Below are 26,288 nucleotides of genomic sequence, written 5' to 3'. Positions count from 1 at the left end.
GCACTGTGCTCATTGTCTCACCAGACTCTTATGAAAGGGGAAAATATAAAATATTTTTTAATTGCCAAATCAGATACAAATGAAAAAATGACATTTGTTTTTTTTAAACACAGATATTTATAAGTTTATGATGTTGTGTCAAGTGGAAGTAGTAATTGTTTTGCCTGGATGAAAGCCATGTCTAGCTCAAACTAACCTTAAGCAAAGTCTCGAGATTGCAGAAATACTGAGTTCAATATGGCAAACAGTTTTCTGAGTACTGCAAGTGTTATTTTTGTATTTCAAGTCCAGCTTTCTTGGATAAAACAGTGAAAATGTCTCGCACATCAGTTTTCAGTTAATAGAAGTTTTGATATCCCTGGTTTTATTTGCTTGAAATTTAAAACATAAAATGGTAATCTCTTACTCTGAGTGGTGGAAGGACCTTGTAACAAACCCCAGAAGATTATTGTAGGAGGAGCCTGATAATCCTTTTTTCCTTTTTTTTTTTTTTTTAATGCTAATTCTCCTTTTGCAGTGGGAGTAAGTGATGTCATCCTGTCTCCTCCCACTGTGTAAACTAAGCTCGTGTCAAAGTGTTCCTGCCTCTTGCCACAGAGAGAACAGTTCACTTAAATGCAGCTGCAGTACTTCTGTGTGTTACCTGTCACAATCATTCCCAGTGCAAGGCTGGGTTTGTGACTATGATGGCAAGATCGGTTTTTCTCCTTTTCTGTGGATATATTGCACTAAACCTGGGAAATGCTCAGAAACTGCCAAGAGGCAAGTAGCTATGACAACTTTCTGGGGTTTTGTTTGTTTTGCTGTTGTGGGGCTTTTTTTTTTCTTTTTAATGCTTGTGTTTTGGCATGGAAGTTTACTTTCAGCATGTTAAGAATGATAAAAAATAATGGAAAAGATGAAAGAACAGTCGACAGGATGGGGTGCAGGTACAAGAGAGTAAAGACCTTTAATAAAACAAGCTGAAATGTCTTCAGGTATCTTGTGACTTTACTGAGAGGTTACCATGAAACAAAGTAACTGTATTTAATGATTTTGTAAGGATGTAGACAGCATCGTGCAGGTTTGTGGTTTAAGATCTTAAAGAAAATGTGACTTAGAAGCATCCTGTGTTATTGTTGGAAAATTTCAGTTCTGTCTTGAAATAACTTTTATGCTTTACCTTTATATCCATCCTTAACAATTCAGTAGAAATTGACTTTTGTAGGTCAGGTTGTATGCATTTATTGAAATTTCCACCCTCCAAACCTGTGTGAATATTTCTTTAACTATTCCTTTCTGCTGGAGTCTGGAAGTACAGTAGATTTGCAAATCTGGCAGGGGTCTGTTCTTTTCCTTGCTAATGTCACATTGACATGTATTTTATTACTGCAGGAACAATAGTCACAGCTTAAAATGAAAAGAATATTTGTGTATCTAGATTGTAGTACTTTGGCATTAAAACAGCACTTTCACAACTGTTTCTGTACTGCACGCATTGCTCTCACTTTGTAGAAGCGCTTGCCTGAGTCCATTGTGCTTTATAATGCATTTTACAATAATGCATTTTACATCTGCAGTCTCCTGAAACCAGTAACATTTAGAAAGGGAGCTGTGATTTAGTTCCTTATGAGAACATTTATTAAGAGATCAGCAGTTTAAGGGCTTCCTAGGAGATTCTGGTTCATAGATGTGGAACCTAAAAGTGTTTTCAGGAGAAGAGGTGATTTTTTTCCCCCTCGCCCCTCCTCAGGAGACTTTTTTTTTTTTAAAGATTACTTTTTTTTTCATCCCCCCTCCTCCCACCCCTCTGGTGATGTTCTTTTGGAGGTGGCTTTCTTTTAACCTCCTCTTCTTGAGCCAGTGTGGAGTTTTCTGCAATGGGGCAATGTGTAGTCAGATATGCAGTTTTTCAAGTCAAGCAGACTGTAAAACCTTAGTTTTACAAAAAAAAAAAAAAAAAAGCAGCCTGTGAGTAAACTATTGTAGCAGTTTTCATAGGACAAAGAGAAACCTTGTACAAAAATCAACTGAAAGTTGACTGACAAGGGTAATGGGTTAAAACTTAAACAGGGGAAGTTTAGATTGGATATAAGGAGGAAGTTCTTTACTGTTAAGGGTGGTGAGGCACTGGAATGGGTTGCTCAGGGAAGCTGTAAATATTCCATCCCTGGCGGTGCTCAAGGCCAGGTTGGACAGAGCCTTGGGTGAGATGGTTTAGTGTGAGGCGTCCCTGCCCATGGCAGGGCGGTTGGAACTTGATGATCTTAAGGTCCTTTCCAACCTTAACTTTTCTATGATTCTATGTATTGCCTGCTTTGAAGGAGGAGCTTCTCTAGTGCTCATCTGCCATAGAATAGTGGCTGTAAATTTATGTTAAGTGTGAAATTCAGACAAAGCTATTGATCCACTGCAGTCAGTAGAGGAGTAACTCTGGGATGCATCTTTTCACGTCCTAAAATAACATTGCAGAAGTGAAGTTCTGTTTGCCAAATGCAGAAACCTACAGAAAGCTGCAGGTGGAAAATTCATTTGTTTTCAGTGAAATAGCTTTTTAAAGATTCCCACTTTGCATTGTTGAAACACCAGTCTAATTCTTTTGTTTGCAGTTGCCTCTAAGGGTATTATTTACATTGCTCTGCATTGAAAAAGCAAATATACTGGTACCTAGCTGTTACCTGGAAATGTTCAGAGGACTGTCTTTCTGTCAACAGTCTCTTGTTTGAAATGGAGTACAGATGTTTTTCACAAGCAAAAGAGCATATTTGTATCTTAAAGTATTTTTAAAATGAGGATATGTAGTGGTAGTATTCTGTTAAGAGGGCTACTCTGCCCTGCTAAGCAAACTTTAATTCTAGTGAATTCCTGTACTCTTTAAGTCATAAACTATGTAACTAAGGTTCGAGGGTGACTCCTGCTCTGATGGGAACCATGGAATCAATTTTATAACTTAAGGGAGAACAATCTAGACAAATTTTTTTGGTGGTACAGGTATTCCTGTGAACAGGTTATCGATGTAAATCTTATTCTTCTTACTAGCACTTTGGAGTTCTCTCAAGTCTTCTCTCCAGGAGGTGAAACACACTGATCACTGGTCTTGTGGACTGGGATTTCCTTTAAGTGATCCGAGGTGGAAAGAACATCTTGCCTCCTACAGCTGCAAAGGAGCAGAGCCAGCACACCCTTTGGATGTCAGTAACTTCCAGAGCTGTGTGAGAGATTGTGTGCAAATAATGCTGTTCAGGAGGCTGGAGGACACATGGTTTCCCTTTTCCTGTGTGTTTTTATACTTTCACTTCCACAAGTGTGTGTTTGACTAGAATGACAAAGAAAATGTTATTGGTATTCTCAAAAGAGTGTTCTTATTAACAAATTCAATTCTTTAATTATTTCGACTTCAAAAATTAGGGCACTGTTGGGGGAATAATTTGGAAGCACTATCAACACTCAAGGAGTCAAAATCGTGGAAATATCAGTTAAAATATCCAGTGGGAACTTTATGCTGCTTCTATATATCCTGCATTATAATAATTTTGTTTGCATAGAAAATAGGTCTTTACTTACATCTGGTTCTAGTGTAGCGCCCTAAATGCAGGTGAACACCCTTTCTCTTGCAGTTGTCACATTTACTATAGTAAATGACAAGTGTTGAAGCAGTTGCAAGCTGTGTCATAATTCTGACTCTCTACATTAAGATTTTACAGTTACAAATAAAAGCAATGGAATTGGAAAGGGAGCTTGGTGGGTATTGTGTTTTACTGTGCAGACAGTGCCTTTTTCTAATTATATTGTGTTTCATGAGTCTCTGAGGGATCAGCTGCTAAGAAAATTCAGTAGTTGGGGCCTATGGAGATCGTGAAGAGTCACAGAAGAACAGGGCAGGAGATGATGGTAAGATTAGGGATGGTCTTTTATCAAGTAATGGAGCCACTGTCCCTTTGACTATGTCAGCTTCTAAAGCTTTTTTCTTTTTCATCAGAAGGGAGAGAGACTTGGACATTTTGTACTTATTTTTGTCTCTTCCATTATGCCACTATGCTTGTGCCATCCAACATATAATACTTCAGTTCAGCACTGTCAAACATGAAATATTTTAATGAGGTGTGGAAACAATTGCAATGCATAGGTGTCAGAATTGTAACTTGTCATACTTTCTCTAATTTTTTATGGTTCTGCATAACTGAAATGTTTCATCCTTGAAGAATGCATCATTGTCTTTCTAGACAGGAATTGAGGACAAACAAAAAAGTCTTGTCTTTAGAGAAGGAGCTGGTAAACAGACCATCCTGAATCTTAGGGACAGATGAAAGAGCAATGCAGAGACCAAGAATAAACATGTTACAGGACAAAATCCACTAGATTGTACACGGTGTTTCACTGGCATCTTTCCAGCCAGACCTGATACAAATGTTGTTGAAAGCAACAGTTGTGGAACAAATTCTTAGTGTTTGGTAACAGCATTTGATGTTTTTGATTTTGCCACTTGACTTTCCAGATGTACCTAGAAATGCACTTTTTTTTTCACTATAATCTCTTTCTGATAGCTTTTGTGTATCTTCATGTTCTGTTTTTCTTTGTTAGAGTGGAGAAAATTTGGGGTTGATATAAACTTGCCTTTAAGAGTCTGAACGCTGTCCTTTTATATTTTTTTCCTTTTTTTGGTGTTGTCCCTGTTCCCCCCCCCCCCCCCCCAATCCATTGTTCCCCCCACCTTTGATCTCTCTGTTTTTCTATTTGAATTAATCATCAAGTGGATTGCATTTAGGGTACATCCTTGTTCTACTTTCCAGAACTCAGGCCTATCCTGTTCTGCTTTCCAGGAAGAGCTCAGGAAACCTTAATTCACCTTATTCCTAGTAGCTGCCTTCTTAGGGAAACATTCCTTATGGAAGCACATGAAAGAGCCTGATTTACAGACTCATGTAGGGAAAACCAGATCCAAACTTTCTTGTTTCTATAGTTGTCAATTGTGGGGATAAGTGGGAAAAATAATAAGGTTTTTTGGTTTCTTTGGTAAGTATACAGGAATGTTAGAAAATACTGTAGGTAACTACTAGTTAAGATTTGTACTTATGGTAATTATAACTGACATCTCTTTGAGAGTGAATGCTGTATTTACAGTATACTTCCAAACTTTTGTTGACTTTTGTGAAAGGAATAGGCTAATTATATTCTCAGCTAAATTTGCTGGCTATGCTATGTTGTGTAATACTTCTTCTTAGGCGGAGGTTAAACTCGGCATGTGTTTTCACTTACTGGAGTCGAGCAGTTAAAACAATATAGTTATTTCAGTCTATCTCAGTTGCTATACTGCAACAGCCAAACCTTAGTCTTTAAACTTTAGTGTGCTGTCCCCCAGCTCCCCAGAAGCACCCCTTTGGTAGCTGTAGAATAGCAGGGTAGAAATCATAAGACAGGAAAAAGTGTCCTGAATGTTGGAGAGTTTTTTTAACATAGAATAAAGCTGGCATATCAGAATATCACAAAAGGAGTGAAATGACATGTGGTTTATATGTTACTTTCTCCATGGTTTATGGAACATCTTTCTGGGAACTATTTTTCAAATTACACAATGCATTAACCTTCAAAAAACATATTCTAATGAAGCAGGTCCAGTTATTGAAGTTAATTTTTTTTTTAGTGTCTAGAAAGAGAAGTGCAAAGTTAATTTGATTTGTGCAAAATACTTCTTTTATGTTTAATGGCATAAAAATGACAGTAAAGTCCTATAAGAAATTTCAAAAGGATCCTTCTAGCTGGTATAATAGAGAGGCAAAGGATTTCAGTCAGTAGATATGTCATGGCAAATTTGGCTTATTCTTCGCTGAAAATTAAAAAAACCCATAAGAATGTTGCCATTATAGCAGCTCATTTAATCAAAGTTAATTTATCATACAGACAGTTGTGTCCTAGGATTGCTCAAAAAAATATGAAAACTCAGTATTGAGTGTCAGACTTCAGAGTTCAAAGATAATCTGTAATACCAGAATTCAATTTTTATACTGGCACAGGCAGTGGTTTGGCAGTGTTATGATACATATGGTGGATTCTGCCAGAATTACATTCCATAGCATACAAATGCCTCTCAAATGATCTCACTGATGGGTAATATGTATAGCCTTAAGCCTCTTCATTTTAATTTTAATGTTCCCAAGTATTTCTCTCTGAAAATTTTCAGTTCTTTTCCATATAATCTTTTGTACCTAGCCATTACAACAGACGAGCTACATAATTTGCCTGAGGGGAGAAATCCTGGGGTAAATCCTGCTGCTACTATTTGGCCAGACCTACTGTATATGGATAGTATAGTCTGTATAGCTATTGACTGTTGGTACTGTGAATGATTAATGGGTCTGAGGCTTCTTTGGAATACTTGGACTCACCAGGTGCGTACTGTGCATTGCATGTGCAAACAGAAAGCTCTGTGTGCTCCAAGGGAAAAAATGGCTAGCAGTGACCTGCCACAGTCAAAACTGTTTATACAGCTCCTAGTGGATTTCTTTTCCTTCAGGAAATTCAAGTGCAGACCTGAATTGTTGGTAAGCAGTATAAGATTGTTGTTGTGGAGTATTCTTGACTACTGCCTTTTGCGGGACATCATCCGAGACTTACTCGTTGGCATGGACTGTGCATCAATGTCACATTAAATCTTGGTGTGAAGAGAGGTGGGTATTAGTGTTCTGGAAAGGCAGTGGCCTAAAATAGGTGGCATTAGCAAAACAGCCCAGTCCCAAGTAGGGAAAAGGGCAACTGGAAGAAGGCTGGATGCCACCTGAACTCACCTGACAGTCATAATTTAACTGCCTGTAGTTAAAAACTGGCTTTTCTACAAGAAAGGCCAGCATGTGTGTAATACAAGTTTCCTTTTTGAAATATATTTGTCTTATTTTGTTGTGAGGATAGTGTTAATGAAAATAACTGGCAGCATCATGAATGTGTGGCCTTTGTTTAGGCAAGGGCTGGGCCAACTTCCCCAGCACAGCTGTTCCTCAAAACATACCAGTCATATGCCACTATAGTCTGGCCAAATCAACCCTAAGTCTCCACTTTTTATTAGTAGGCAGATAATTTTCTCCCACTCTGGAGGGAGCATTTGCTATACTTTTTCAGAGATTGGTAGACAAAATGTAACCTCTGTTTTGTAAAATACTTTCAAGTTGCTGAGATCCATCATTCCATAATGAGTTAATATTATTTAGAGTGTTTCTGGAGGGAGAATAAATCATAGAATCATAGAATAGTTAGGGTTGGAAAGGGCCTTAAGATCATCTAGTTCCAACCCCCCTGCCATGGGCAGGGACACCTCATGCTAAATCATATCACCCAAGGCCTCATCCAGCCTGGTCTTGAGCACTGCCAGGGATGGAGCATTCACAACCTCCCTGGGCAAACCATTCCAGTGCCTCACCACTCTAACAGGAAAGAATTTCCTCCTTATATCCAATCTAAACTTCCCCTGTTTAAGTTTTAACCCTTTACCCCTTGTCCTATCACTACAGTCCCTAATGAAGAGTCCCTCCCCAGCATCCCTATAGGCCCCCTTCAGATACTGGAAGGCTGCTATGAGGTCTCCACGCAGCCTTCTCTTCTCCAGGCTGAACAGACACAACTTTCTCAGCCTGTCTTCATACGGGAGGTGCTCCAGTCCCCTGATCATTCTTGTGGCCCTTCTCTGGACTTGTTCCAACAGTTCCATGCCCTTTTTATGTTGAGGACACCAGAACTGCACACAATACTCCAAGTGAGGTCTCACAAGAGCAGAGTAGAGGGGCCGGATCACCTCCTTCAACATGCTGTTCACGCTCCTTTTGATGCAGCCCAGGATACGGTTGGCTTTCTAGACTGTGAGTGCACACTGCTGGCTCATGTTCAGTTTCTCATTGACCAACACCCCCAAGTCCTTCTCCGCAGGGCTGCTCTGAATCTCTGCCCAACCTGTAGCTGTGCTTGGATTGCTCCAACCCAGGTGTAGGACCTTGCACTTGGCATGGTTAAACTTCATGAGGTTGGCATCAGCCCACCTCACAAGTGTGTCAAGGTCCCTCTGGATGGCATTCCTTCCCTCCAGTGTATCAACCAAACCACACAGCTTGGTATCATTGGCAAACTTGCTGAGGGCGCACTCAATCCCACTGTCCATGTCAGCGATGAAGATGTTGAACAAGACAGGTCCCAACACCGATCCCTGAGGGACACCATTTGTTACTGGTCTCCAGCTGGACATTGAGCCATTGATGACAACTCTTTGTGTGCGCAAGTGAATCTACCATGTTTTCTTAGGGTAATTGTAGCCATTTGTTTTTTTTTTTTTTTTGCACAAATCCTGTTTACCTTCAACAAATATGTCAAGACTGCAGGGCTCCAAGTGAATAAATCCACTTCAGTAAACCCCCACATAATGAAGTACCTAAGCCTCTGCATGTGGTTTTACTTATATTTATTTATCTGTGTAGTGTGCTAACACTAGAGCGTTACTGCCATACTTAGTAAGGGATTGTAATTCAGTGCTGTCATTTCAAGCTGGAGATTCAATGGCAAAATGGATTCTTAAAGTGTGAGGGAATTATTTTAATAGGGCTATTTCTGCATTTTTGTGTAGATCTGAGTTTTTGCATTATTCTTGAAATCTGCTTAGGAAAAGCATGATTCAATAAAGCAGTAAGAGATTGTAATATTCTTTCCTGCTGCCAGCAGTTGTGCCATTAGTTTGTGAATCTATAAATGGCCACAGACTGCTTGATACGGCTTTACATAATTAATGCTTTGGAAACCCGGCCAATTTTAAAGGACTGGCAGTGTATATGGGATAAAATTTTTAAACTTGCATGGGGAAAAAACTTTTTTCCCTCTGTCAGCTGCTTGCCTCTGTTTTATATTAATTATTCATTTTAATTTTTCTTTCTATGATGTAAAAGTCTGGAGTAATTAAAAGCACATAAAGCAGTGTTTGTTTCAAAAATAAAAATATATGAACTTGGAATGTCCCAGCAGGTTGTTTTCTGTGAAGTGAAAGTATTTTCTGGCAGTCTTGACTCCCTCATTACTACAGTTCAAACCTACATATGAACAAGAAAAATGTACAGCAAGAAAATGCAGGACTTCAGACCTTACCATTTATCACTTTTCTTGTCTGTACACACGCATATGCTGAAAATGAAGAAATGAAAGGTGGTAAGAAATTGAGCTTTGGGACAGAAATAATAGGAAGAAAACTGTATTATCTGACCTGGAAATTTTGGCTGAGTTCCATTATCTCTGGCTCACACAAACACTGAAGTGGCTGGATTAAATGGCAGGGCAGAGTTTTTATTTATAGCACAGTGTATGTTGAAGCATAGCTTCATAGGTAGAGAAATGGCTGCAGTCCGTTTTGAGAACTGTGGATTCTCTTAGTTTGGTGAAAAGCTGTCTTAGTTAAAAGTGAGGGGGTTGTGCATTCAGCTTGAATCCATAGGTCTCCTTCCTTTGTCATAAAGTTTGTTAACAGCTATTTACTGTTATGAACACGACTATGAACTTGCTCCACATTGGTAGCCTGTTATTTGCTCCCTTCCTGAGTAAAACCAGCTTTAGCAATGCTATGACAAGCATAAATACTGCATCTTTTCCTCATAATTAAAACAAAAAGCAGGAAGAAACACTGAAGGCAAAATCTGGCAAGTCTAATAAAAATGCTTCCCTGTTGGTGTTGATTATTCAGTGCTCCTTAGTAGGTGGTAAATCTGCTGTGACTCAGTTGGTGATGGTGTAGCAGGTAATTTATGTTGTCTGCTTATCAAGTCTTGTATAAACATCATAAAGAAGATTTTTTAAAAAAGATGGAAACTATATAAAGTTTTTAGGCTAAAGAACTTGTTTTGGATTCAGACAGGTTTTGTGATTTTTGCTCCAATGAAAGATTTATACTTAAACTAAACTTGCACGCAAGTAAGCAAGTTATGAGAGTAATTTCATAAAGACTGTCTAGCACGCAGAGGCATGCGTATGCACACAAAATCACTGTGGGATTCATTTTTGGTAATTTATTTGTTTTAGTCTTACCAAGCTTTTATCAATCCCCCTATACTCTCTCAGTTCTAGTAACATGGTCAAATAGCAGTTGGTAGAAATGTTAGTATGTTGTTAGTGTGCAGTAGTGAATTCTTAGAAAGTGAAGTTTCTCAATAATGTAACAGATGTTTATTATGTTCTGTTCCACTTGGAAGTATTTACAGAATTTAGCAATGAACATCAGATGCTATTAGTATATTCATTTGAAGGGAATGGAAGGTTGTTTATAGTATTAAGGCTGGAGAAAAATTACAGATGCTCCACCATAGAAAGGAAATTGATACTCTTATTTATGCCCTATTTCAGTGTAGAAATCTTGGGCATTGTGAAGACCTGGCTTTCCTAGGTTATTTGGGGTGGTTTGTTGTTTTTGGGTTTTTTTTGTTTGTTTGGATTTTTTGTTGTGGTTTTTTTTTTTTGGGGGGGGGTGTTTTTTGTTTGTTTGTTTTGTTTTTCCTCAGTAATTTGCTTTTGTAGTGTTAAAAAGTTTGTCAGTTGTCAAACAAAACTGGCACAGGAAAGATGATCTCATTTTAAAACTCTAAACATGTTCAGCAGTGTTGATGTACTTAATATGTCAAAGAACATTCCTTTGGAATTAATCTTCTCACTGCACACTGAGTTACAAGATTAGTGATGAGAGAAACATAATTTTCTACATACCATAAATTCTCCATGAGCAATTGAACACATGCCTGAGTGAAGTAAAAGTAAATATGAGAAGTCAGTTGTACACAGATTGCCTAGCCAATGGGTCTGTATATAGGTGCACATGCCCCAGAATTAACATAAGCCTTACTTTTATGCAGCTGATAGTTTTCTTTATTGGCATTTTTTGTTTTCTTTTAATAAAACACTGGATGGAGAATTCTTAAAAAAGTAAATATGGACCTAAAAAGGTGGGTTAGAAATTGAGATTATTCCCCACTGCTTGCTTTCAGCTCTGTAGATAAAAGACAATGTGCTGAAATGGAGCAGGTGATGTAATGGATGTAGAATTTGGATATCTAGTCAGAAAACATAAACTCTGTATTGTCTGCCATATCCTGGGTAGGAAGGAAATAGATGAGAGAACAGATGAAACACCTTTAGTGGCAAGAGTATTTGCGATTGGTCTTGGTGATCCCTTAATCATACACTTAGCTATTATTTTACATATTGTATACTTACTATAAATGTATTTTTTTCCCTTTTTTTCCTCTAATCCATTGTTTTAAAACAATTCCATCTTTCAGCTTTCTGAAGACAAGTGGACAATGCCTCTGCTTCACACGTTGTTCACAGTGCTGAAACAAAGAATTTCTGCCAAATTTTGGAATTTGATATTGCTTCCAAAAATCATCAAGTAGTTATCTTAGTGGTTTCTTTTTTCACACTCTTTAACTGAAGACTTCCTGGAAGTCTGTTGCTTCCTTTTTCAGACATTTGCGTGAACTGTGGAAGCTTCCCTTTGATCTCTTCAAGTTCACAATGTGGGGCAATATAGAAGATGAAAAGGGTCACCTGTGATTTTTCTTAATTGGTTACTTTTTTTTTCTTAATAAGCCAGGTCATCAGTCTTGAGATCCATCTCATCTAATGGTACAAGATGAGATACATTTTCCATCTGGAAAAACTATATGCAGTTGGAATCAACCCTTATAGGACTAGTCTGTCTTCAGGTAGTGTCGTCGACATATGTGAGGATGTTCAGTTTGGAGACCAAGAACTAGGTGAAACCACTTTATTTTGAGTGTTCTGTTGAAAACACTGAGCAATTCTCTTTTTTTTTTTGCTTTTTGTTTTTGTTTGTGTCTCTAGCTTTCTAAACTAAATAGGAAAAGCTGGTTAAAATCTTTATTGGTAGACTTAAATACATTGACAAGCCCAAATTGCAGTTCTCAAAGCATAACAGCGTTTCATATGTGACTACTGGTTTTGTTAACTGATTAAGTTTGCTTATTCTGAGTTTAGCACATAATATACAGCAACGCCTAAAAATTCTTATGTATGCGTCAGATATTTAATTGCTTTATCAGTTGTCTGCCTCTGAAAAATGGGGAACATACTCCAAAGTTAAATCACAGAATATTGCAAGTACAGTTGCCAGGTGCACATCCAAAGCTATTGATCCTTTGCACTATTTGAAGTCCTGTATGTCTTGGATGTTAGAAGGTGATTTTGAACAGAGAACTTGGCTACTTTGTGTGATCATAAAATGGTTACAATGTTGGAAGTAAAAAACCATCATGACTTTGGAGAAGGGATGATCCTGTTCAGTTTTTATCTTTTGTTGTGTATTATTTCAACTATACATAGTGTAATGGGGGATTCAAAATAGAAAATAAATCCCATTAGACAGTAGTAAGGTACTAAGTACTTTCTTATAAGCTTGTGTATATTTAAAAATTGATAAATGTCTTGTGCTGCCATGGGCATGGTGCCTGTATATAAATGTCAATGTGACAGGCAGATTGTTTTTTTCTGTTTCTAGATGTTTCTGCAAGAAATAGATTATTGTGTTACCTTCTGATGAAATACTTGTTTCTGTTCAAGGATATGTTATTTTAGATACTTTTTATTTGATCTTCTGAGAGCTTGTGAACTAAACCACAGACTGAACTGTGGTTCTCACAAGATGGGTACGGGTGTGTTTATTTTAATATTAAATCTTGACAGGGAAACAAACCATTCAAACTCACTGGTGTGTGAAGTGTGCGGCAGTGTCCATCTTGCCAGTTGCAGAAGGTAGCTTGATGGGTACCTATTTCTGAATGGGTGTCTCGATATAGTTTGTTTCCCTTCAACTTGAAAGCAGATCATACTGTACAACTCATCTTCTTTTATTTGACAAAGTTTTTCTCAAGTGTACACAAATCACAAAACATTCTCCCTCACCAAAATGAGTTTAGGAATTACTGTGGAAATTGCTCAAGAACCAGAAAGACTTATCAATGGGGACTTCAGACTTTTAACTACTAACTGCTGTTCTTTCAGCCCAGTTTTCCATTTGTCTTGTCATCTGCCCATCCAGTCTCCATGTCACCAGTTTGGCTGGAAAGATATCTGTGGAGATAGTGTCAAAGTCCGAGTAAATTATATTCACCGCTTTTCCCTTGTATGCAAAGCCAGTAATTGCATTACAAAAGTCAGCAGGATTGGCCAGACGCAGTCTGGCCTTGGAAAATTTGTTCACTCTTCTCTCAGAAGCAGTTGCAATTGTAGTTCCAGACACTGTTTTTCATTATACCTTTGATTTTTTGATTCTTCAAAAATGCATTGATATTTATAGATGAGAAGTGGATTGAGGGAGTGGTGATGCTGAACACTGCCTGCCATTGAATACGTAATGGGAGTAGTGTTAGGCACTGCCTGTTAGTGAACATATTCTTAAGAAACTTGTAGCTTTAAGGTCCACAGTCTTTAATGCTGATCACTTCAATATATTTGTTACCTGTGGGCAGAGCCAGACCAACAGCATCTGAATTCCTCACCTGCTTAAGTCCTTAGTATCTTGTTGAGGATTCCCTATTGAGGAGCTGTTGTTAAACAAAATCCATGCTTTTATTCAGCTGATCATCCTTAAAATATGACTACCCTGTATGCAGCCATGTCTGAAGACCACATTTCTCTTTTGGTGTTTGTGTTACATGATGCTCTTTGAAAGCTTAAAAGGGAGTTAGGCCTAGAAAACTTGGGAGAATTTTCTTGTTCCCCAGAGTCTTCTACGTGCCTTTATTGTATATCTTTAAGCAGAATGTGTTAGGTTCTTTGACCAAGTTACAGTTTTTTTCATAGTGCAGCCTGGGTGGAGTTGCCTTGGACCTATTTCCTTGGACAGGAGAAAGAAGCACAATCAGAAAGAACAGCTCTTTTGGGCAAGTTGCAGTTGCTGTGTCATCAGCTCTATTCAGGTAGAGCTGCATCAGCCCAGAAAAAGACATTCCAGACCAGCCTAGAAGAAAACAACAACAATTAGCTCTGAGAATGAAGCCAAGGGAACAATGCCCTGGAGATTGTAATTATAAGCTAGCTTTGTCCTCATGCAAATAAGTGGCCATAATTTAAATTAAAATAAGGGTTGAGGTTCCTTTTATTAACAAGATTTCTTTCTCATGGAAAAATAATGCCCCTTTTTTTTTTTTTTTGTTTGGGTGCTATTGATTTGAAAAGAAGCATCTATAAAAAATAGTTCAACTTGAAGGAGTTTCAGGGGGTGTTATGCATTAAAAATAATGGATAGGCTTTGTTCTGTCTCTATCCTTCAAAAATGTTGCTCAATGTTGAATTTTATTTAAATTCATTAAATAGGACTTCATTTAAGTTCAAATTTTAGCTGTTAAATGACTGAGTAAAGAAAGGAGTGGAATTTTCTAAGATTAAAGAGAAAGTAATATCTTATGACAGCAGCCAGGGACAGTTCGTTCAAACTCTGTCCAAAGAACTCCTGTTCTCTTTATCATCAGAGCTGTAGACTTGGTTATTCTCAAACAGCAGTTTTCTTGCTTATTTTCAATTTTGTTCAGTATTTTAATAAATGACAGGAAATGAGCTGCAGAATTGAAGCTGGAAATGGTGGTTGAATCACTGAAGTGGGATGCTGAGTTTAAATATGTAAAAAATTTCAGCTTTGTATCCTAAAAATAGATAGCTACTGTACTTAGTCCAATAAATAAAAAAAAAAATTAGGCCAACATGTGGAAGGAGCCTTGAGAGAGAGAGAGTGAAAAGGATGGAAGTAGAACACAGAAAGAAGTGCTTGAATGATCTGAAAACAGATGAGAGAGATGACAGCAAAGTAATGAATACTTTTTTGTACATCACTTTAGGTAGATACATAGAATTTCTGGCAACTACATCTTTATATCTGCCTTGTCCTTATTGATCCTAACTTAATAGCAAGCTACAGCATATTAATTCAGTTCTGAACTGTAGTTCAGAAGTAAATGGGCCAAGTGTTTCTGTTGTACTGGCTGAAAGAATTTTGGCATCAAGAGAACTTAGAAAATATGGTATGGAGGGTTACATGAAAAGAGTTTTGGGGTTTTGTTGGCCTTGAAGTTAACATGTGACAGCTTGTTCTGGTTCATTTTCCACAAAGATGTAATTGAAATTCTGTATTTCCTGACATAAGTGGCTACCTCTTTAACACATAGATCCTCCATAGAGATATCCAGTTCTCTTACTAGACATCAGAAGATAGATTGAATTTATGTTGTCTAGATCTTTCTTTGATGATATCTTTTGTTCTCTTAAATTACTGCAACTTATAGGACAGGTTGTGCTTAACCATGCTATGACATCGACTCAGTTACAGCGGGAGTTGAAAAGAAGTGCTGACTTCAAAACTTAATAATGCAGAATCAATTACTAGTTTCAGGTTATTGATAAAGTAATAAACCTTGATAATAAGCCTCAAAATAGCAAGCTTTGTCTATCAAGGGCCATAGTCAAAATGAGAAGAATCTACCATTTCTATATTAAACAGTGCAGTTATAAGTGAAAAAAGAAGCATTTCAATATGAAACAATTGCTTCTGCTCCTCAGTTGATTCCTTGAACCAACAGAATGGCTTTGAAATTAACAGAATCAATAGCCTGGGGGCAGAGAAACCCAACTTAAGGAGTGTTGGGACTGGACCAGCAGTTGTACTGCTGAAACTTCTCTGCTGATCTCTAAAAATGTGTCAGTGGACCTCAGCGTAGCAAATGTTGGTCCATAGGTTAGAGTAACATTTCTTTTGTTCCATCTTTTTTGGAAGCTGTCTGAGCAAAGAGATCCTGTGAGTGTAAGTTGAAAGCTTATGAGTTAGGCTACTTTTGTAGATAGATGTGCATGTATGTGTTTTGCCAGTTAACTGCTGCATGTTGACAGCCTGTTTTTCTGAAGTAATGTTAGACTTGTGTACACAGTGTAGGCATACAAATATTTTGAAAAATAAAGGTTTAATCGGGAAATTTCAGCTGTAAATGACAAAACTGTGCAATACTTTTAGGTTATGCTGTCTTAATAAGGTATTCTTTGTTACCCTTTTTAAGGATATGGTCTATATGGCACCTATTTTCTTCATTCAGAGTACTTATTAATGTGTATTTTGTAGCTAGTTGGTGTTTTATGTAATCTGTGATGAGAAAGATGATCTGATATTGACTACAGCTACCTGACAGCAGGATACATGGAGGCAGATTTTCAACAGAAGTGCACAGCAATATGACACTGGGCACTATTTGGAACATGGTAATTTGATTTTTATACCACAAAGATGAGAAATACTGGAACAGGTTACCTAAAGGCATTACAGATTCTCTGTCCTTAGAGGTTTTCAAGACTTAGCTAGACATGACCCTGAGCAACCTGATCTGATTAGGTCTGCTTCAAGCAGCGGGTTGAGCTAAATGTTTCACAGAAGTCCCTTCCACCCTAAATTATTTTGTGACTGTGGCTGTCTTAGAAGTGCGTCTTGTTTATTCTACTGCAGAGAAACAGAACTGTTTATAAATGTTTCACATTTTAAGCTGTATTTGGTTTTGAGCCAAACAACCAACATTTCTCCATGTTTGGGAGCCAAAGTAAATACAAAAATATGAAATAGCAAAAATAAAAGTTGTGTAGTGTTAGATTATCATTGAAATTTTGGCTGGTGGTACAATGGCACTGGATTTGGAAAATGAAAGTGCTGCTGTGAATGATTTGAATGTTGAGAAGTGGTGTTCCCAAATAGATGTTGCTAATAAATTTTCTTAGGGCACACTTAATTTATCTAGCACTCTGCGAGGCAATGCTGGCTCTTGCCTTCATGCCCTCTAAAAATCTTTGAAATGGTGAAAAACAAGCAATTTCAATGTAAGGCAAAAGGAATTCTGGTGACAAAGCCAAATTTACTGTAATACAGTACAGCTGTATTCACCCTCTAGTCTTGTGGGCAGAGTTCAAGGCTTTTCACTCTATGGGTAAAAACAAAAAGTAGGACAGTATCTGATCATATGGTACCATACACACTTAAAGCACATCAGTAGAATCACAGAATAAGTGAAAGGAATACTTTGTCCCAGTATTGGTTTTGCTGAGCCTTCAGTGAAGCATATGAGGAGATAGCTCTAAATTTAAGTTGCCAAGATGAATTTATTTCAGGACAAAACGTGGTGTCTTTTTCATTTGTGCTTCATTCTTTAAATTTGTTGCTATACCAACACCTCAGGGTTGCTACTGAATGTGATAATTACTAGCTGATACATTATCAGCCAGCTGTTGACATATCTTCTGAAGTTGAAGAAAGAAATAGAGTGCTCTTCAGCTGAAGATACTTTATTTGACAGAGCCAAGATATATTTTGGGGTTTGGTTAGAAACAGAAAAGAAACAGTTAATCCACATTCCAGTCACTTCATCACCCAAGTTCTCTCATGTTCCTTGAAACAGAGGAAAATCAGCTGGCCATTTTAACTTTACGTCTATAGTTACCAACAATGCTGTAATGATACAGTGGCACACTGGACACAGAATTTCAAAGGCTTTAAATCTCTATTACTGAAACAAAATTCTGTTATTTGTTCTTTTGGGAAGTGAACTTTCAGGTGGTTTTATTTGCTTGTATAGGTTGGGAATACTGCTGTCCCCAACAATGAATTACAGAACGAATAGTGCTTTAATGCAACTAGCCCAGTGAACCATTTCTTTTCATCTTAGTTATTTTCACTTATTAAGTATCAAAGGAATAAAAAAAACTCTTCTTAGTAATTACTGGTTCGCCTCTTCAGTATGCTTTGCGATGGTGATTTCTTTGGGGATGTTAGACCTAAACCAAAGGGCTTTGACTGAACTTTCGGTGTGAAAGTAGAAATTAAAAACTGGACTTCTCTGTTTGCCTTGTAGCTAAATATGAATCATTGCTTAGAAGTAGCTAGTAAGAATCAGAGATGGTAGCAGTGGTTATGAATTCTCCTTTCTCTTCCTCTGTTACTCCATGATTAAAGTGATAAGGAGAAGATACTTCACCTAATCCCTGGTGGATCCAAAGCTTGAACAAGTGTCAAACTGTGATGCTCCCAGCTGGATTCTTCAATCCATTTGTAGCTGTTCTTTCTGAAGAGTTATTGGTGGCTGGTTCCGTTATGACGCAGCTGATTCATTAAGCTGTCTTTAACAGCCTTTCCCCTTGTAAGAGTGCTTTCCTTAGAGTGATTCTAATACCGCAAGTGATCTAATGAACTCAGTGTAGTGCTTTTAGTTCAGGTATGCTGTGCGCCATTTGTCCTGCTGCTTTTGGTCATCAACTGACTTTTTTTGAGGAGAATGCTTGCAGATCAGTGTGGAATTCCTGTTGGCAAGCATGAAGGGAAAGATTGTTTTTCAGAGGTACCTACAGGTCCCAGAGACTTGCATTTGGAGACAGCCTCAATGTGTGAGAATTATGCTACAAATGCAAATACTTAAGACCAGAGTTTCAGTAACACGTGTCAAAAGCTAATAAAAGTGAATATGCATTAGGAAGGTTTACCCTTGCCTCGCTCTGTGCTTGCAATTGTTCTTTTCTGTTTGTAAGGTATTTTCAGAATCTCTTTATGTTGGAGTTAGGTGTTTAGTTTATCATTCGACTCTTTCATAAAATGATAATATGACAAAGTTATTTTCTCAAAATCAAATGCATTCTTATCACAGAATAATGACAGCTGAATTCCTGTGACTTCCCTTGCCCTTTCAATCATATTTAATGAATGTTTGTCTGAATTGTGGCCAAGATAGAGATATTACTCAGAATGGGAATACCTGCTTTCCCTGTTAGTTGTTCAGAACACAAGCAAAATCTGTTTTACCAATGTGTTTCTGAGAGCAGTCCCCATTTACCAAACTAATTGATGCAAAGTCCTTTACATTTGTACTGCTTTAGGCTGGCCTTGTCTTGACTAGACTGGCAGTGTCTTTGGAGTACACAGAGTGGAGGTCTCCTCATCTGGCTGCAGAGGCCCCTCTGCTACTGTGTACTCCTCTTGATTGCTCCAGCAATTATGAGAGACCATGTGGGCCTTCCTCATAGGTCTTAACATGAGTTGCAATTTCTTATGTTTTCATTGGAGCTTTTTTGTTTGTTTTTAATTCAGACCAACATAGTGGAGTTACAGTCTCCTGCACAAAACTGTCTTTTCCTTTTAGACTTGGGAAATGCTTGAATTTGTTGATAAGGGTCCAGGTCTCCTTTGAACTCATGTGATCATGTGACCTCCTTGAGTCTGGAACATTTTAACTGTTTTTTTTATTTTTTAAGAACTATTTATTTATAATGTACTCATCTGTAAAAAAAAGAGGGTTGATTCACATCCTTTTGTGTTTGTATTTTTATAGCGTGTTGCTAAGAAGTATACTGTGTGTACGTGGGCACAAAAGTGGGGTGCTATAAGAGTGCAAGGGCTTCTGGGAAGATGTTGGAGTACTGATCTTTTGACAGGATGAAGATCTGGATTTGTGACTATGTAGCACACTGACCTGATTTGGGGAGAGATGTTATTCCATGCAAAGAATCCATAGACAGTTTGTATTCCCTACAAAGAGTCCACTACTGTGCAGTGGTAGGTCTGCCACAACAGACAGCACTTCCTGTGCTTGCTGGCTTCCTTCTGTCCTCATTGTTCTTTGGTTTTGTCTCCTATGTAGCCTTTCACTCTCTGGATCCCAAGTGCTCTCACTCAACAGCTATGATTCCCAGTAAACTTGGATTCTTCTAACTTCAATAGAGAACCTTTGTTGTAGCACTAGTGGTAGAAGAGAGAAGGTGATTCAGCGTAATGGCCTCTCTTACCTTGGTGTCATGGTTTAAGCCCAGCCGGCAACCCAGAACCACACAGCTGCTCTCTCACTCCTCCCCCACTTCCTCCTCCCCCGCTCCTGGAAGGATGGGGAGGAGAATCGAAAGAATGTAACTCCCACGGGTTGAGATAAGAACAGCCCAGTAACCAAGGTATAACACAAACCACTACTGCTGCCACCAATAATATTAATGATAAAGGAAATAACAAGGGAAGAGAATACAACTGCTCACCACTGATACCCAGCCCTACCCGAGCAGTGATCTAACCCTTCTGGGTAACTACCCCCATTTTATATAGTGGGCATGACGTGCTTGTGGTATGGAATACCTCCTTGGTCAGTTTGGGTCAGGTGTCCTGTTTCTCCTTCCTCCTGGCTTCCCCTCTTCCTTCCCTGGCAGAGCATGAGAATCAGAAAGTCCTTGGTCAGAGTAAACATTACTAAGCAGCAACTAAAAACATTGGTGTTATCAGCGTTGTTCCCAGACTGAAAGTCAAAAACACAGCACTGCACCAGCTACTAAGAAGGAGAAAAATGACTACTACTGCTTAACCCGGGACAGTATCCACCCCTTATTCCATACCATTCATGTCATGCTGACATCTCACATTTTAAATATGCCATCACTCTTGTCTCATATTTGGCTTGCGTTCCCATTGTGGTCACCACCTCTGTACTTCAGGAGGTATATAACAGAAGTGTTTAGCAATTACACATCTTTTTTCCCCTCCTCGGATGGTCAACCTGTGAAGGAGACATTCCTTTACCTTCCCAGTGCACCCCCAACCCCCCCCCCCCCCCCCCCCCAGACCATGTACAGCATCCTTTGAGAGTTCAGAAGGTTTTGAATGGCCTTTGGGTACCCTTGAGACCTGCCTGCTGATTGTGATGGGGATCACCATGTTGGCACACATACAGAGTGTGTTTTACCCACTACTATTTTGTCTGATCTCGAAAGTTAATCAGTCAGGTTTGGGTCTTGTCTAGGGTTAGACGACGATACAGGAGTACCAAGAGATTTTCCCCAAGGCTGGACAGTCGTGAGTGGCAGGGTGTGTGGCCGTAAGCACCTATGCTAACCACTATAACACCAATGCAGCTGGAGATATACCGAGTTGGAAATATCCATGCCCAAAATTACTACAGATCCTTCCTTATTAGAAACAGCACTGGATAAAATTGATAAGATGACTTTATTTAGTTGTAATTATTTTTTTCTTTTTTTTTTTTTTCCCCCTTTTTATCCTTGCTGTTGTTTTTGGAAGCTTTATGTTGCTTTAGTTATCACCATCCCACTAATTCATAGAATCATAGAATAGTTAGGGTTGGAAAGGACCTTAAGATCATCTAGTTCCACCCCCCCTGCCATGGGCAGGGACACCTCACACTAAACCATGTCACCCAAGGCGCTGTCCAAGCTAGCCTTGAGCAAAGCCAGGGATGAAGCATTCATAGCTTCCCTGGGCAACCCATTCCACTGCCTCAACACCGCTACTGTAAAGAACTTTTTCCTTATATACAATCTATAGGTCTTTCCAACCTTGATGATTCTGTGACTATATGATCTTTTTTTCCTAAGAACTGTAGGGGACCCTGCACTATTTTTGGCCATCCAGGCCACAAATCCACTGAAAACATCCTGTACTTAACAGCGAAGTAGAGGAAAAAAAACTGCCATGTCAAGACAAGTTGGGGAGGACAAGGATTTATGTTTTATATTTGAAGTTAATCTCCTTTTCTTTTGCCTTATTCTCTATTCTTAAAAATACATTATTCCTATTTTTATTCTGCTAGAACTGGCTTCGAGTTTAAAAGCTGTCTTGTGTTTTTGATATGCTAGCTACAAAGAAAAGATCTAAAGTATCCTACCTCAAAGCTATTGCTGTATTGGGATCCCATTTAAATCCCATTTCTGGTTTCAGAAAATTCACGGAGAGCTTAATTCACGGCTTAAAAAACATCAAGACATCTTGTAATTTGAATTGACTACTTATGAATAAAACACAGTATCAATCTAATTGGAATCAAACCCACTTGAATTCAATCTTGAATTAGAATTAAGTCTTCAAATTAATGTAAAGTAAAACTGAGGTATATAGCAACAATTGTGTTAAAAAACCCCAAGCAAAACAAAAACAAACTCTTGAATTTTTTCTAAATTTAAATATTTTTTCAAAAATCCAGTTTTAAGAGTTTTAATACAGGAATAGAATTATCATATTTGAATCGAGTACTGTAAGTCTTGCTCTGTTCTTAGACATGTATATTCAGTGGAACCAGGAGACCATCTTTTCATTTATACTCATCTCTCCAAAGTTAGGTTGGAGTTTTGCAGACTATGTAATTTTAACAAATCTAGTTCACTGTCAATCAAGAATAATATCTTAAACTTTTTTGGCATGGAACACTTTTTACTAGGCATCTTTATGAAGTATATTAAGGGGTTTTGAAGTCTTGGGCTTCCTGTTTTTTTGCTATTTGGAAACTTCTTGATATCCAAAGTTGCATACCCACAGCAGCTCCATATACTGAATATAAAAGAAGTGAGGATGTCTCCCAGATAACAAGGCAACTGCCACACCTTTCCCTGTGATGGTATTGTATTGCTGAAAATGTCAGAGAGTTGAGTTTTATAGAAGTCTTTCAGTCTTCTGGAACCTGGCAGATTTGCCTTTGGAAAACCGTGACTTTTTCCTGGCTGAGTGCTTTTGCTTGATCAGTCTTTAGATAAAAGACGGATCTCCTCAGAGGCACGTGTTTTCCATCAGTTTTACTTGTATGCTTCTTTCTATAAAGGGAAGAGGCATAAAATGTTTGGCGTGGATCTTTATATTTGGCATGCAGCCAACTGCAGGCGATCAACAGTACTACTAAATCACTTTCACAAACCGGGGATTGTGGCCTCTTGGCAACTCCTGTCATTATAATTTCTCCAAAAGAAAACAAGAGAGGTTATGGGGTGATACCAGACAGTGAATATGTACTTGTCTAGAGAAATTTTGAATATCAGTATGCAATTACAGAGAGAGAAAAAAAAAGGAAAGAAGGGTTTAGAGTGAGGGACAGGAATGACAAAGAAGTTCAACATCACTCTCCTTGTTAAGTAATGACAGATCATACATCTCATTGTTCTTCTTCAGGATTTAGCTCCTGAAGTAAAATGATTTTGTGCAAATTTCTGTTTTTTTTCTGAAAACTTAATTTCAGCTCTCATGATTGGAGAGATGCTTGAAAATCTGTTGGGAATAAAAATCTGTATTTTGAGAATGAGAAGGGAAATAATAACCCAAAACATATAATTCTAGTGCTAGTGTCATAAGTTTTGGGGAAAGTCATTACTTCTTTTATCATTGACATTTAACAGTTTCTCATATTCTGAAAATATGATAAGCTTAACAGTGACAACTGCCAAACCCAGGAGACAAGGTAATATTAAAATTGTATGTACAAGGAATGAAAATACCATCCTCCCTCACCCCACCAAGGCAAGACAAAACACCTTCTTGTAGCCTAAAAAAAATTGTTTAGTCTGTTATGAAGTCATTCTGTGTTGTTCTAAGAAAAAAGGTTTCTTGGTAATTTTGAGTAACCTATATATGCTAGTGAGGTGTCCTGCTGTAATTCCAACTAGAAAATTACATTTCAGCCCAATGTGGGAGGAAAAAAAAAAATTGTAGCATTTTAATTTAGATATAGTTACTACTTATCCTCTTCCCTAATTTGGCTGTGTGATTAGCTTTATGTTAAAAATCTATGGTTTTTACTAACAAGAAAAAAACTTGAAATTTTTTTTACCTATGGCTCCTGTGACTGGCTAGGTTTACTGTAAGTCTCGCATTTAAAGATTTAAAGGAAAAAATACTTGTATTTTTTTTCCAGTTACTTCATGCACTTCTCCTTTTCTACTGCAGTTGTAAAATATGTTGCACCTAATGATAATACTAAGCTAATGAAAGTATTGGAAACCACGATTTTGCATGACTATTAGCTTCTTTTTTTAAAATACACTGAGCTTCCAGAAGAATCCATGTTTAAGCAATTGTTCAGTCTCTTGCAACTAGCAAATTAAACAGACCTATATTATTATATTGTCATAGTCCGTTACTAATTATATGATTACAAGATAATACATTCTGATCTTCTCTCTTTTTCACTTCTTCCCCAGTGAAAAGGCAGAGTCTAAAAGTTCAGATCAATGCAACAGATGACACCATTTGCATGAGGTATCTTCGAGCAAGTCAAAACACCAGACTAGAAGGTTTTGTCCTGGGTTATGGAAGCAGTTTCTTTTCTAATCAGTACATTCCTTTACCTTCAGAAGGAAAAAACTACGTAACAGAACTTGGTAAGGCATATTTGCTTTGCATGCTATTGTCATGACTTACGGAGGGAGAGTAAGAATATAAACCTTTGGGCTTCTTAATTGTTGTTTTTATTGACTTGTTGCTCAGGGTTTCTTTCTGTTTGTTTAACAATGAGTGCATCATCTTTCCCATTTCATTAATATTAAACACCACATTAAAATGCAGCTTTTACTGTACTTGCCAGGTGTGCAAAGAATATGAGCTAAACCAAGAACATCTGTTTGCTTTTGGCTCTGTGTCATGGTTTTAACCCAGCCAGACAGCTTGTTCGCTCACTCCCCCCTTTCTTGCCCTCCCCCTACTCCTGGAGGGAAGGAGAGGAGAATCGAAAAGAATGCAACTCCCACAGGTTGAGATAAGAACAGTTTAGTAACTAAGGTATAACACAAATCACTACTGCTACCACCAGTAATAATAATGATAAGGGAAATAACAAGGGGAAAGAATGCAACACCTCATTACCAGCCGACCGATAACTCAACCCCCCCAGCCTGACCAAGCACCAACCGATACCTTGTCCAACACCACAGTGCCCTGGCCCTTCCGGATATCTCTCTGTTACGTCCTGGGCATGTGGTATGGAATACTTCTTTGGTCTGTTTGGGTCAGGTGTCCTGTCTCCGCATCCTCCCGGCTTCCCCTCCTCCCTGGCAGAGCATGAGGCTCACAAAGTCCTTGGCCAGACTAGAACAGTGTTATCAGGTCTGTTCCCAGGCCAAAAGTCAAAACACAGCGCTGCACCCGCTACTAAGAATGAGAAAAATGACTGCTACTGCTGAACCCAGGACACTCTGTGTTAGAGTGACTTTGGTGCCAGAGGTGAAGACAGTGGTGGCTGCTAGCACATCCCCCCCTACCCTTCCCCCAGTTTCAGTGACTGCCTTGCTGACACAATCTGGGGGAATTGCAGGATGGTTTGTAGTTTAAGGAACAATGGTTAGGTTTTATTCTGGTTGCCAGAGAACTTGACTCAGCATACACTTCATGAGGATGTTAGAAAAACAAGGTATTGTATAAGAGCAATAGAAATGCTCTCCAGATTCTTTCCAAAGATACAAAACCCCTAGACCCTATTGCTGAAAAATCTTGCATTATCTTTGTACTCCGAGAACATTTCATATGTGATAAGGTTGGCCTACTGTGATATCTTCATATTAAACCAATGTATTTTCGAAATTTCACACTAAAAATTGTGTTATATTCCATGTTAAATTCCATGTTATAGATACTCTGGTGATTCAAATACCAATGGTCACTTTGCAAAAGGTCTTCAGTGGGTTCCACACATTTTTCCACAATCAGATCAGCTAGATTTATACAGAAATACTCACATTCACCCTGAGAACTCCTTGATCCTCTCATGCTTTGGCTTATCCAATTTTTAGGATTTAACATTTGTTTGTTACTAAAAGGTATGTTTTCCCATTGGATTAAGAAACGTTGCTTTAGACTACAACCTCATAAGAGAGTGACTTGCTTCAGGAGAATCTCTGTATCTTGACAAAAGTGGATCCCCTGTTAGGATTAAAATTGTCTATTCCATGAAGATTTGTAAGTGAAAATGGTACAGATACGCAGTCAACTGTAGAACCTACTCAAAGAAAAAACGTTATTTCATTAATAATTTAGTAGTTAGCCAATGTAAGAAAAAATACAGACTTTGCATGTAAGTCATGATTCCTTCCCTAAAATGCATCAATCCTTTAAAATGTCCTATGTCCTTTCTAACAGCGTAGATTCACATAGCAGAATGAAGTGCATTGCAGACATTTGCTTGATTTAGCTCTGCATGCCTGGTTTTGTTAATGGAGCAGCATAATCGGTATTTTGCTTGAGATAACTGTCCCCATTTGGAACTGGAGTATGGGGAATGAAGCAATGCCTAACTTATATTTTTTAAGAGATGACATAATATACACAAAACCAGATATATCTAAAGCCCATGATTTTCATATTCCCAACGCTGTCACTGTTAAGATAAAATTCATTGTCATGTATTTCTGGTGGGTCACACACCTCTTCTGACCTTGTTAACAATAAACTTGAAATCAGCAGATTTATGAATTTATGACATTACATGTGTATATGGGCAAATTTTTCAAAATAAATTAGTAAG

General features: G+C 38.1%; 1 protein-coding gene across 1 annotated transcript in view; it reads left to right on the top strand.

Moving 5' to 3' along the window:
• Nucleotides 1–575: 575 nt before the first annotated feature.
• The window catches only part of ABI3BP (ABI family member 3 binding protein), a 159,309-nt gene continuing 133,596 nt past the window's right edge, over nucleotides 576–26,288 (top strand). Inside the window, 2 exon segments of the mRNA XM_061453908.1 lie at nucleotides 576–762; nucleotides 23,974–24,153. Of these exon segments, the coding sequence (XP_061309892.1) occupies nucleotides 684–762; nucleotides 23,974–24,153 (259 nt within the window). The 5' untranslated portion in view covers nucleotides 576–683.

Source organism: Pezoporus flaviventris, unplaced genomic scaffold (assembly GCF_033815535.1).
Source record: "Pezoporus flaviventris isolate CSIRO_AGI_PZ_B2104156 unplaced genomic scaffold, CSIRO_AGI_Pfla_v1 ptg000015l, whole genome shotgun sequence".
Taxonomy (NCBI): domain Eukaryota; kingdom Metazoa; phylum Chordata; class Aves; order Psittaciformes; family Psittacidae; genus Pezoporus; species Pezoporus flaviventris.
The sequence above is the reverse complement of the archived record's forward strand: the minus strand, read 5'-3'. Positions and strand labels throughout refer to the sequence as shown.